This window comes from Glossina fuscipes, unplaced genomic scaffold (assembly GCF_014805625.2).
Source record: "Glossina fuscipes isolate IAEA_lab_2018 unplaced genomic scaffold, Yale_Gfus_2 112, whole genome shotgun sequence".
Classification (NCBI taxonomy): Eukaryota; Metazoa; Arthropoda; class Insecta; order Diptera; family Glossinidae; genus Glossina; species Glossina fuscipes.
Genome location: NW_023998455.1, coordinates 5,467,392 through 5,480,147, shown reverse-complemented (window position 1 = coordinate 5,480,147; position 12,756 = coordinate 5,467,392). Strand labels below are relative to the sequence as shown.

Here is a 12,756-nt window from a genome sequence, read left to right as displayed (position 1 = left end):
AAAAAAGCTGATCCTTGCAGCAAAAATGACAAGAAAGACGACAAAAAGGCTGATCCTTGCAGCAAAAATGGTAACAAATCTGACGGCAAAGGTGACAAGAAGAAGAGCCCCTGTGGTGTTTCCCAAAAAGATAGCAAACCTAAATGTTATTCAACATTTCCAGCTGCAGGACTTGCTGCAGCAATTAAACCTATCCTTAACTTCGAAAGGTTATTTGCTTCCAAAGGCGCTTCTAAAGACAAAAATGCTAAGGAGCAAGGAAAAGGGAAATGCAATTTGATTAAAGAAGTCAAACCAGCGAAACGAAAGCCTGATCCCAATGCGCGTCCTAAAGACAAAACCAAAGACGATTGTTTCAAAGATGACGCTGACAGTTGCAAAAAGGACGACGGCAACAAACCTGGATGTCGAAAATTTTCAACGTATTCGGCCATAAGCCAGCATACACTTGACTCTGCGTTCAAAAGTTCATTTGTTACTTACCGTATTACTCGGATGTTTCCAGTTTCAGATTTGGGGTTTACAAGACGTCATAAAAGTGACAAAGGGAAGAGAAGCAGCAACGCTGAGAAAGTGATTTCTGAACGTAACGCCTTTAAATGCAAGCTCTCAAAATTGGTAAAACCTAGATTTCGCAGGCCAGATCCCAAAGCTCGCCCTAGAAATAAACTAACAGTGTGTTATACTGATTTTGAAACTGAGTGTCCAAAAAGGCTGTGTAAAGACCCGACCACAACAGCCTGTAAAAAATTTGCTAAAAACAGAAAGGGAGTTGGTTCGAAAACTAAGAGTAAGTAACAAATTAAAATTTTACTTTTCATCGCGTCTCACTAAACGTATTGAATTATGTTTTTCATTACAAGGTAGAAAATAAAAGCTCAATATTTTTGTCGCCGTTAATTTTCCTATCGCAATACTCTGTCAATATTTCAACAATTGGACGACACTTCAGCCAATCCGCTATTCTTCACTTTTGTTCTCTAATAAAAGCCGACTTAAATGACGATCAAGTTGAGCTCTACAATTCTACAATATGTAGGAACAATGAAATAGTCAAAATTGAAAAAGCATGTGAAATCAAAAAAGTATGTGCAGCCATTCCAAAATTTAGCGCCTATGGTAAGTTGAGAAAACGAAACTTTTTAATATTAAAATGTAAACTGTATTCACTTATTCTTACAAACTCTCAAGCGAAGATATGGTGTGATAAAGCGGTTTCGGTTATTTTTATTTCAATTTTTATAGATTGTCGTTTTTCATTCATCTCATTTCAGATGTTTTAGTACGCACTGGTGAGGTGGCCATCACTGGTTCAGACATTCACGTTTATGAACATGGTAGTACTAATAGCGCCAACATTTCGTTGGGTCACGACGCTACTGGCATCATAGAGGCAACTGGAGAATGTATACACAGTCTTCGCAGAGGAGATCGTGTTGTCATGGAATCCAGTCTGTCTTGTGGTATATGTGAGTTCTGCAAGCGAGGTGTATACAACATGTGCAATAATATTGTCTACAATGGCTTTTTAATGAAATATCAAGTACATCCAGCCGACTTATGTTACAAGTTACCTGACTCTGTTGGCATGGTCGAAGCAGCGCTAACACAAACTTTAGCCCAAGGCTGTCAAGCAGTTTTCAAAGCACACATTACACCCACCACAAATGTATTAATCATGGGATCATCAGCCATTGCGGTTGCTTCGGCTTTTTGCGCTCAAGCAATAGGTGCGAAGAATGTAGTCTTTGCTTGCACCATGGCCACTCCTCTGGCGTCAATTCATGATGATTTTGACTTTGACTGCGTATGTTATGATGTTCATGGCGACTACGGTGAGATATTGGAAGGCATCTTTTGCACTTTTCAGGACTGGCCCGACGTTGTCATCAATTGTGCTATCAACGAACGAACAATGAATATAGCAGTCATGTGCTTAAGGCCTTGCGGAACGTGTGTATTAACAGAATGTGAATCAGAGGGTGTATGTTTTAATGCGCTGGATGTACTCATGAAAAATATACGAATAATACCCAGCTTTCGTTCAAAGAACATGTGAGTTTTTTCATAAGATTAAACAATGGCTTACTAAATATTCATTCCCTTTGTCAGGTTTGCCACTGCGATTCATCTTATCAAATCAGGCCGTGCACCAATGGACAAAATGATTGCTGCCAGATATCAATGGTCACATATCGAGCAAGCTTTTGCAGCTGCGCAGTCTGAATCAAATTATGGTTATAAAAAGGTTATTATCCAATGCGGGGAAGATTAAAAGAAACGAGCGAAGTATTTTGGAAAAAAATTGAAACAGATCAGCTAAATATATTTTATATGTATTTTTAAGTGCCATTCCTTTCTACATATTCCTTAGCATAATATGGAATATATATTTATCAGTAACATGCTAAAGAGGAGTCTTTTATTTTACTCTTAGTGCATAGTGATGTCGTTGATTTTTTTACAATCATAAACACTTCTGCTATTTGTAATGGAAAGATTTTTTAGTGTGGGATGAATAGTTGCGAGGTTGATTTGCGCTCCTAATCACAACTTAAATTTTTATATGTTGTACTTATGGGTTGAGTTCTCACTGTAACTAATATTAATTTTTTTTTTTTTTTTGTAATGAAACTGAAAGATGTGATACGGATTTTATTGTTGCTTTCTTTCCACGGATTTTTGGGAAAATATTGAAGGCTTTGTCATTTTACGCTATATTTTGAAATTGGAGAAAATATCTACAAATTTTCTTTGTTTCATGTGTTTTTTATATGAATTTTCTTAACGATTTTCTAAGAAACATGAATATATGAATATGAATAAGCGTATGTAAAATAGTATTTACAAGCACTGATTAGTTAGAAATTTATAAATATTTTATGAAAAATTCTGAAAGCTTTTTTCACATAGTGGACAGGGATAGATGCAATAAGAATGCAATGCAGGAGATATCAAATGCAGAATGCGAATAAGAGAAAGTAAAGAGCTGAAAGTAATGGGGTGCATGCTAAATCTAGGAGTGCGAAAAAGTACATGGCCATCCTGGCGCGAATATCAGAAGTCTTGCGCCTTATGAGAAAATTCTGTAGACCGTATTCTTCTCTCTCATCTCTCTCCTGTCTTCGTAAGGTCTATATACGATATCCAGGACAAGGCACATAATTTTAGCTTAGACTGCGGGTTAGAGCAAAAGGCCCGTCTTTCATTTTCGGATGTTACGTCATTCCCTCACTCATTCACACGTTTATTTTTATTCTTATAATAATTTATTTACTCGCGCATTTTATTATATAGTATATTTATTGTAGAGTATTATTAATATCTCATAACGCGAAGCTATACAAAATTGCTAGATACACCAACGAGATTTCCAGAAAACTATACGAACCTCAGAGTTACACGGTCGTATGCCGCTGTGCGGACAGTTATACGGTATTTACCACGCGTGAGTTTTTATCTCGAAAACGAAAATGGCGTCCCATTGTATCAGCCCCCTTTCTTTGCCAACTATTCGCTTATCTAATTTATTGCAATATAAGCGAAGTATCGTTGTGCTAGCAACTATTAAGTTTCATAGTGTTTAGATTCTCGAAGACAGCTTAGTAGCGTTGAATATGAATATTAAAATACAGCTAGTTATATTTAATTGTTTTTATACAAATTCTAAATGGTTCAAAAATATGCAACTTAATTATGCGGCCGTTCATTGTTTTAACTTTCTGGTTCAATCACGAATCATCGACATTTTATCGCATATTTCAAAGATGGTGTTTCCTTATGCTCAAATTCAGCGGGTCGTATTTTACGCGCTTTGTAAAAAAAGCTCCCAGCCCATACTAGGGAAATTTCGCAATAACCAATTATAAAAATCAAAAGATAATAAACCCATTTACATTTATTAGCAGTTTGAAAAAGTTTTTATTATTGTTATTTTATTTTGAAGTAAATGATGTATGAGACATATATAAATAAACGTTAGCTTTGAAAGGATATACCTGTATTCATATTTACAAAAGGTTGAAATCATATACGTCAAATATATTTCTACGCCCTCCCCACCGCTATATATATTCGGCCAATGTGTTTAAACAAAATTTCTTATGAATGAATAAGAAGTTTATTTTATTTCCAGAACAGTAGTTATGTGTATATATTTATAAACAACACGTTTGACTTTTTTTAACTTTTTTCTTTTTATTTCTTTTCAAAAATTTTTGATTATTTCACTTTTCTACCGAGTTGAAGGCTTTTATCAACAACTTATTCAACCACCATAATCTTTTTAAATTTTCACAAAAGCTGACGGTTCAGCATGTATTTTCGCTTGTGTCAAGCAAATGTCAAAAATGCCATGGCAACCAAAATAAATACAGAAAAAGAAGAAAAGTATTTATGTGAATGGATTGGTGAGACTTTGCTAATATGGCTTACTTGTTTACAAAAAAGGAAAGTCTGTTAAAAAGATCGAAAATCTGTGAAAAATTCCTAAGATCTGTTGTTAAAACGCAGCGAAGGCTTATCTTACCATATGTATGGAAGCAAAGAAGAAATTATCTTTATCGCGGGTTGGATGTTTTAAATATTCACCACGTGCCTGATTTGCAAAAGAATCTCTTCAGATGTGGCAATATCGTAAACTTAACGGCAGCTGATTTATTAATATCTCGCTAAATAATACCATGTGTACGTTGGCTTAAATAAAAAAAAGTGTATTAGCCACTAATCAATACACCTAAGCAAACCAACAAAAAAGTGAATAAAATAAATCGTAAACTATGGGGAAATTGAACGTAGAATTTTTACGTTATTTGAGTAAAGAAGATTTCCGCGTATTAACTGCGGTAAAACATTAAAGAACTTTATAAAAATTTCACATAATGAGACATATGTTTTCGTAGATTGAAATGGGAATGAAGAATCATGAGCTGGTCACAGGTTCTTTGGCTGCATCCATAGCTAATCTAAAAGCGGGAGGAGTTCATAAACTCTTAAAAGAGTTGTGCAAACATAAGCTAGTGTCTTATGAAAGGGGTAAAAAATGTAAGCTGTTATAAGAATAAACTCATTAGAAGAAACACTTAACATCAATCCTTGCCATGCGATTGCAGTTGACGGATACCGTTTAACAAATACTGGTTATGACTACTTAGCGCTAAAGTGCTTGACTTTACGCGGCTCAGTCACTTCGTTTGGCAATCAAATTGGTGTTGGAAAAGAGTCGAATATCTTCATTGTAGCCGATGAGGATGATAATCCAATTTGCTTAAAATTACATCGCTTAGGTAGAACTTGCTTTCGTAATGTAAAAACTAAGCGCGATTATCATGGGCGTCGTCATAAAGCTTCTTGGCTATACTTGTCTAGAATATCAGCTACACGAGAATTTGCTTATATGACAGCTTTACATGAACATGGTTTCCCAGTACCTAAACCTATTGATTTTAATCGCCATTGCGTTTTAATGGAGTTAATTAATGGCTGGCCTATGTAAGTTCAAGTTTCTCAAAAAATATTCTAAACTAGTAAAAATATAATAGTTTTTATGCTTCTTAGGACACAAATACATAAATTGGGAGACCCTGAACAGGTTTATGATGATCTGATGAATTTAATAGTGCGTCTCGGTAATTCTGGGGTAATACATGGAGATTTCAACGAATTTAATATAATGTTAAACGAAGAAGACAAGCCGATACTAATCGATTTTCCGCAAATGATGTCCACCTCTCATGAAAATGCGAAATAGTAAGCTAAGATTGCCAAGACAACAATTATACATCTTAATGACAAAGATTACATATAATATTTAGTTTCTTTGACCGTGATGTGAACTGTGTACGCGAACTATTTCGTCGTAAGTATGATTACGAGAGTTCGGAATATCCTAAATTCTCTGATTTAATTCGTCAAGACAATTTGGATAGTCAAGTGCATTGCACAGGTTATGGTGTTACTAAGGATATGGAAAAAGATTTAATGAAGGTATGTTATAGATACATCCTTAATATGATTTTCACAAAACATTTACATACACAAAAAACTGATGGACATACACTTGTAATACCTTGGATATTTGGTCATATTAGTTTCTTTAGAACACTTAACAGACTTAATTTTTGGTGACAAGTGATTTAAGGTTAACTGTCACATCTGCAATGCTCCTCTATAAGCCTTAAAATAAGTCATCTCTCTCTGTGAACGATACATTTTGTAAAAATGTTTTGGATCGACAACTCATCAAAGCATCTTCACAATCTTACAAAAAACCTATTTCCTAACTGCTGTAGAATTGTATATACTTCGCTTGGCAGAATGTATTCGTTAAAATAAATCCAATGGGTGTCCTAAAGTAGTCTGTTACAAATAAAATTAAGAAAAAAGATGATAAATACATTTAATCATTTAATATGTCATTGATCTTTTCCCTAAAATAGCTATAGGCTCTGTTATGCTTTCTTAAGTCTATCAATTTATTCCGTTAACTAGATTAAAACCCATTCTATGATAATAATATTAATACATTTCTATACATATATATATATAATATTTTTAATACAGGAATATGATATGATTAATGAGCCTGAATTGGACGTCGAGGAAGCGCAACCAGCTACTCAAGAAGAAATCGAAATTTATCGTCAACAACTTGAAAATGAGATCACTTTTAGCGAATCAAAAACATGCAAGGAAAGCGATGCTTCAGTGAGACGTTATATAGAGTCGTGCACTCAATATTTAAGCAACATACAACTAGGACCAGAAGTTGATTTACCTGAAAATGCAACATCACTCACAGAAAATCCATTTGTAGGTCCTCAAACAGAATTTGAGGAGACAAATGCACAAGAACATCATCAGAATAGCAACAACAATCGGTCTATAGGCGAAATGACTGATCCAGTAGCTGACGTTGAGGGCTTTCAGAAAGATGAAAATTCGAAGGATTCAGAAACGGGTGAAGTACTAGAACTCGACAGGAATTCACGTTTGGATCGGTTAAGAATTGTGGAAAAGTTATTAGACGATACGCGGTCGCAGCGTTCATATTCCACAAGAGCGAGTACTATCGCTCCCACTGTTATAAGCGAGCGTATGAAACGTAACATGGAGAAGAGGGAGAAAATGGAAATGCGTAAACGTTGTGTGGCAAAGGGCGAAGCAAGTGCCTTACATCGTCATCGTAAAGATAATAGGGATGTCGTGAAAGAGTATGCTGGCTGGGAATTTTAACGGGGAAGACAATTTTATATTCATAATTTTTTATCAATAAAATTTTTGCATAAAGCCACAACAAAAGAAGACAAGTCTTCCATTGGCTTGGATTTAACAGGGAACATCTAATAAACCAAGTGCGTCAAAGTATGGTAACAGTTTGATTGCGTTATTCTGCAAACGTTTTTTTCCATATAAATTCTGACGAAATGTACGGGCTTTTTCTGTATCGTCGACAAAGCAATGTAAATCGGCGCCTTCTGCAGGCTCAGTTGTTACGACTGGTTGTACAGCCAAGGCGGCTGCAACAGCTAGTATAAGAGGATAGTTGATAAAGTCCGCTTCATTTGTAGCGCAAGTAGAAGAACTTACCTGCAAATCGAGTTTCTTCCAATTGCAACACAAACTCACGTAAATTTGGTATGTGATCGCGATAATTAAGCTTGCGTAGCATTTCTTCCAAATTCGAATGATAGAATTGTACAAATCTATCCAAAGCATTAGGATCTAAATGCAATTTGGGTTCTAAAGAAGTATTAAAAAAATAATGCAAATCGATTGCTGGTGAACTCCATCGACATAATTGGAAATCAATGAAGACCAAATCCTCTGGTGTCTTATCCTCTCTATTGTATAAAATTAGCATATTATTAACCCACAAATCTCCATGACAAAGTGTGGAAAAGTGGTGCGGCTTACTCTCGTAAGCATCTCGCCCTTTTTCAACGATATAAGGTATTAATTTTTTTAATTTCTCCTCATAGTATTTGCCCAATTGAGAGCAGCTACCGGAATATTTGGCACATACTTCAAACATGTGTTCAAATAGTGCAGCATTCTTGTCAGTATGTTTATTAAACATGCCATAATCAAACTTCTCCAAACTTCCTTCCGTGGTTTTGTTGAGCACCGCCGCGGCAGCATGAAATTTTGCCAAATTCTTCAATATCATGAAAACATGTTTTTCATCCAAGCCTTTCAAACGATCAGCCAACACATAACCCCGACTGGCGCTTAGATCTTCAAAAAGTATGGCCGAGTGATCATAATCAACTTTTAACGTATGTGCATAGAACTTGGTTGTTCCCAAAAATGCTGACAACTTGGGTAAAATTCTTTCATACATAACCATTTCTATTTCGCAGGTTTTGTACTCTGTAAACATTTCTGCTATATCATGATCATTTCCAAATGAACTTTTCAAAATCAAAAACCTTTCTTCGGGCTTTGTTTCATCAGATGATGTAACATATTTGACATAGATGCGGCTCATAACGCTGGCATAGTTTTCACCGTTTAGTGTGGCCGGTTTCATATCCATCTGCAGAAGTCGTATTTGTGGACTTTCAAAATATTCCTTTAAAATTTTCTCCACATATGCATGGGTTACCCAATTTGAAGGGCGCCAAACCGAATTTTCCACCATTATGTTTATTTCCTTTTTTTTTCTCCGCCGAAAGTTTATGGTTTCTTTTAAACAAATGGCTAAACCTTTAGCTAATGCATTGCATTTTATTAAATTTTTCATCTTTAATCTTAATGATTTAATTAGTGTTTAGATGTAATTGTTATCTTAATAATTTCGTAGGGTGCTTTAATAAAAATTTATTGGGTGGATGTCACTTCAAAACTTGCTAACTTGCTGGCTAGAAACAAATATATCTGTGTTATAAAAAGTTTAAGATAGCGCTCGTTTGTGTTGGTTACGATATTTCTGCGGATCACTAATTAACATCGTAAAGAGAAAGAGTGCGTTGGTTGGGAGGATAAATAGTCAGTCCATTTTCACAATTTCTGTATACATTTGAAGAGAAGAAAAGCATGTAAAAGAAGATACGGTCAAATAGTTTCTTTCTACTCTCTTCCCTTAGTATAAATTTAACATGGAACATCTAATAATTCGCGAGCATCAGAATTTTGGTAATAATTCGATGGCATTTTTCTGCAGATGCTTTTTACTGAATAAATTCTGGCTGAGTGCACAAGAGGGTATACTAACTTGATTTGGCCCTATTGAAAACAGATTAGGTGGAACCAATTTTGCGATCATTCACCATGTGACAAAACCGTAATTTTTCAGATTTGTCGACACAAATGGCTAAATGACAACTTTTCCGTATAAGAAATTAATTTGGAAATTTCCCATCAGGTGAGCGCATCTCCTTTTATGTGACGGTTCCTAGAAGAACTAAGCTTTCAGACGGGCAAAGGCGGCTACTTTTTAATATATCTTTGATATAAAAACGAAGTCTATCAAATTTAGACAACGTATGCGTCTATTTTTCCAATGCATACCATTAGAGGTTTTTATAATGATTTTTTTTGAATTTCCTTTTTTTTTTTCAAGTTTCCAATTATCACCTAAAATTATTTAGTTCACTAAAGAATTGCTCGAAAATTTTTCAATTTGTGTGCACAAATCTTCCTTTCTTCACCTTCGACAAACTGCATTTCTCCCAAAAACCCGTTAGCTGCTTTTTTTCTTTACATGTTCAAAAAAAAAACATCACTTGTTAAGAATGGAGATGCCGTCGAATATGGTAACACTACGGCAACGCGTTAAACATTTGTCATGAAATGAAGAAGTTTGATAACAAATTTATTCATAGGTTCCGTTCAGATTCGGTCAAAGACTTTGAATGGCAACTAAAATGTTATTGGTCTAAAAAGCGCAATTTTCAATATTTGGCGTTTAAAACTATCCCACGACTGTAAATTGGCTTAAAAATTAACCGCAGCAAATTTCGACCACATTAGGTTAATTTTTGAGCCCGAGCGCAAGGAAGCTAGGTTTTAAAATAATAGCGAGACACATAAGTAATCAATTGTTTTATAATGTTAAACAAATTTCGTAGTACCTTTAGGTTTTTCACTCTTAATTCCATTATCCGTCGTTATGAAGGACAAAGATTAGATGGATTCAGAAAATAATTCTGCAAATTCAGAAAATGATTCCGAATTGATAGGTAAGGTGAATTGTGAGTATGTCTCAGGTCCCTCTGAATTTCGCATACATCCGCACACACTTCAAGTTGATCTTTTCATTGAAACCTTATGGTATGGGAAGCACTTTAGTTTTTTTAAAAAAAATTTTATTGATCAACTTCTAAAAGGCCTTTATTGTCAAAAGCTGGTAATAAATTTCGTAACACATTTTGAACTTCCTCATTTTTGTATAAATTATTTTTAAAATTAATTGCATGTTCGTCTTCTCCCCATACAAGTTTAAAATCAACCTCGTTTGCGTCCTCATTAATCATAACAGGTTGTATAACGACTGCAGAGTGAAAAGCTTCAAGAAAGAGAAAAATTGCAAATGCTTTCAATAATTAATGATAAATATAAATATTTACCAAAAAATCTTTTTTGCTCGACTTCCAAACAGAATGCCCTTAGACTAGGTATAGATTTCGAAGAGTAATTCAATTTTAATAGAGTTTCTGCGAAATGGTTGTAATAATCTTGGAAATATTCATCTAGTCGGTTAAGACGCAATGTCTCTTTTAACGAAGTGTTGAAGAAATGATGCAAATCGAGTGTTGGCGAACCCCAAAATGCATATTGAAAATCTATTATTAGAACATCGACCGGCTTTCCTGTTATTGAATCGTAGCGAAACATTAGATTATTTGTCCAAATATCCCCATGCGCCAGGACATTAACATGATTTTCGCAAGGATTAAAGCACTTAAGCCCTATATTCATATAGTTCGATTTCAAAGCAAACAACTTTTCAGCGTATTTAGCATATTTCGGTAAGTGATTTAAAAATCGCGCACAAGCCATTAAGTTGCTAACAAAATAGGTCTTATAAGTATCGGTATATTGATTAAAAAATCCGCGATCGTATATTTCCAGGCTTTTGTTTTCCCTTTCATTTAAAACTGCCGAAGCAGCATGCAGCCTGGCCAGCTTTTTTAAGACCAATTTTACATGATCGCTGCCCAAACGTTCAACACGACTGGCCATAGTGTAACCTCTCACGGATACGTCTTCAAATATCAGAATTTGTCGTTCATAGTCCGAAAAGATAACTTCAGTAAAAATTTCGTCATCATCACTGATGATTTCCTTTAGTATAAGTTTCAATTTCGGTAGCACTTCTTTGTATATCGATATCTCCCGGTTGAAAATGTCATATGGTTTTAGTTTCTCAACAACAAATTCATCATTTTCGTAGGCAGTTTTTATTATAAAATTTCGTATCACAATCTCTTTGCTATCATTCAACTGATAATGAATAATGACTTTATTTAAGTTACCGCCGAAATTCTCGCCTTTAGCCAACGCTGGATTTATGCTTAGTTTTAGAATATTTAAAGCTTTCGCGTCGTGATAACGGTACAAGACTTCTTCTAAATACTGTTCAGTTAACCATTGCGGTGTGTCCATCGCTTTGTATCATGCACAGAACAAATTCCAAACGTGCTTTGAATTTTCAAATTTTTGCCTTATTACACTTACGCGTATAATCCGTTTTTATGATAATATCAATAAAGTTTGCAACAACTGCTTTCAGTTAAATAAATATTTGAAAAGATAATCTAGTAAAGTAAATTTCTACACATATATGTAGTCTGTTCACTGTCCTCATTATGGGGATTTTATTTTTACAATTCAAGGAAAACGCGGATGTAGTCATTTTTATGCTTACAACCCTTGATCACGACCTACTTGCATTTATTTGAGTCATTATTAATCGCTTACATTTGAAAAAATCTTGAACCGTCCGGCATACCGCGATATTTATGAGAAAGCAGTGCTTTACAACAAAGAGATTTTTTCTTTTTTATTGAAGAACCTTTAGATTTCAAAATTTGTTCTCTTGAAATTCTCGACATGTTCGCCACTTCTATGATAATTTGGGTCCTTTCTTGCAAACGATATGCCGACCAATAGGTCCCAATCTAATCGCAAAGACGTTCAGTGCGTGAATAATCAAAGAAATGCTGATGTGATATTCAGTTTACGACGGAGATATTCACCGTCATAAGATATTTAATTGTTTGTCTATATAAATAACTATAAGGTGGACCGATAATACTTTTTAATTTGTACGATAATGCCAGAAAGGCATCCGCCATGCAGTGCTATTATAGATTTTTTACGCGATAGATTCTTGCTCCTCAAATTTCAACTCGCACGCCATTAATAAAGGTAAGGAATACTATTGACTTTTGGGGAAAAAAAGTTAACATTTTTTTTGGTTCCGAGCGGGCAAATCTAGCAGCAAAAGCTTAATGAAAAAAATCGACTGTATTACTGGCATGTTAAGCCCAAGCTCTCCCCATTCTATATGTATCCAATCGATACCGGGAAAATCAAGATGGAAGCATTTGCAAGAATCATCCTTGGTTGCACTGTCATAAGAAAGCTACTCCTCTACTTACGATTGAACGTAAACTTTGTGAGTGCTAAAGCCTTTCTAATATTCATAAGACTTGTTTTCGTAGCATTGAATCCAATGGATATCTTGAAAACGCCTGCAGAACTTAATATCAACAAAGTATTTAACTTTCCTAAAGCAACGGGATAAGTAAA

At 34.9% G+C, this 12,756-nt stretch overlaps 2 protein-coding genes across 2 annotated transcripts; one reads left to right on the top strand and one right to left on the bottom strand.

Annotated features, from left to right (window-relative positions):
- The first annotated feature begins 4,474 nt into the window (after positions 1-4,474).
- On the top strand, positions 4,475-7,326 carry LOC119639633 (serine/threonine-protein kinase rio2). The gene is made up of 6 exons (XM_038037132.1): positions 4,475-4,844; positions 4,902-5,043; positions 5,112-5,490; positions 5,557-5,748; positions 5,814-5,985; positions 6,562-7,326. Exons 1-6 carry the CDS (start codon positions 4,779-4,781, stop codon positions 7,231-7,233), a joined length of 1,623 nt encoding a protein of 540 aa, XP_037893060.1. The 5' UTR covers positions 4,475-4,778; the 3' UTR covers positions 7,234-7,326.
- LOC119639312 lies at positions 7,238-11,768 on the bottom strand. The gene is made up of 4 exons (XM_038036614.1): positions 10,569-11,768; positions 10,331-10,507; positions 7,588-8,712; positions 7,238-7,526 (listed from the first exon to the last, which is right to left on the bottom strand). The coding sequence occupies exons 1-4, from the start codon at positions 11,605-11,607 to the stop codon at positions 7,327-7,329; spliced, it is 2,541 nt and encodes an 846-aa protein (XP_037892542.1). The 5' UTR covers positions 11,608-11,768; the 3' UTR covers positions 7,238-7,326.
- Between the last annotated feature and the right edge of the window lie 988 nt (positions 11,769-12,756).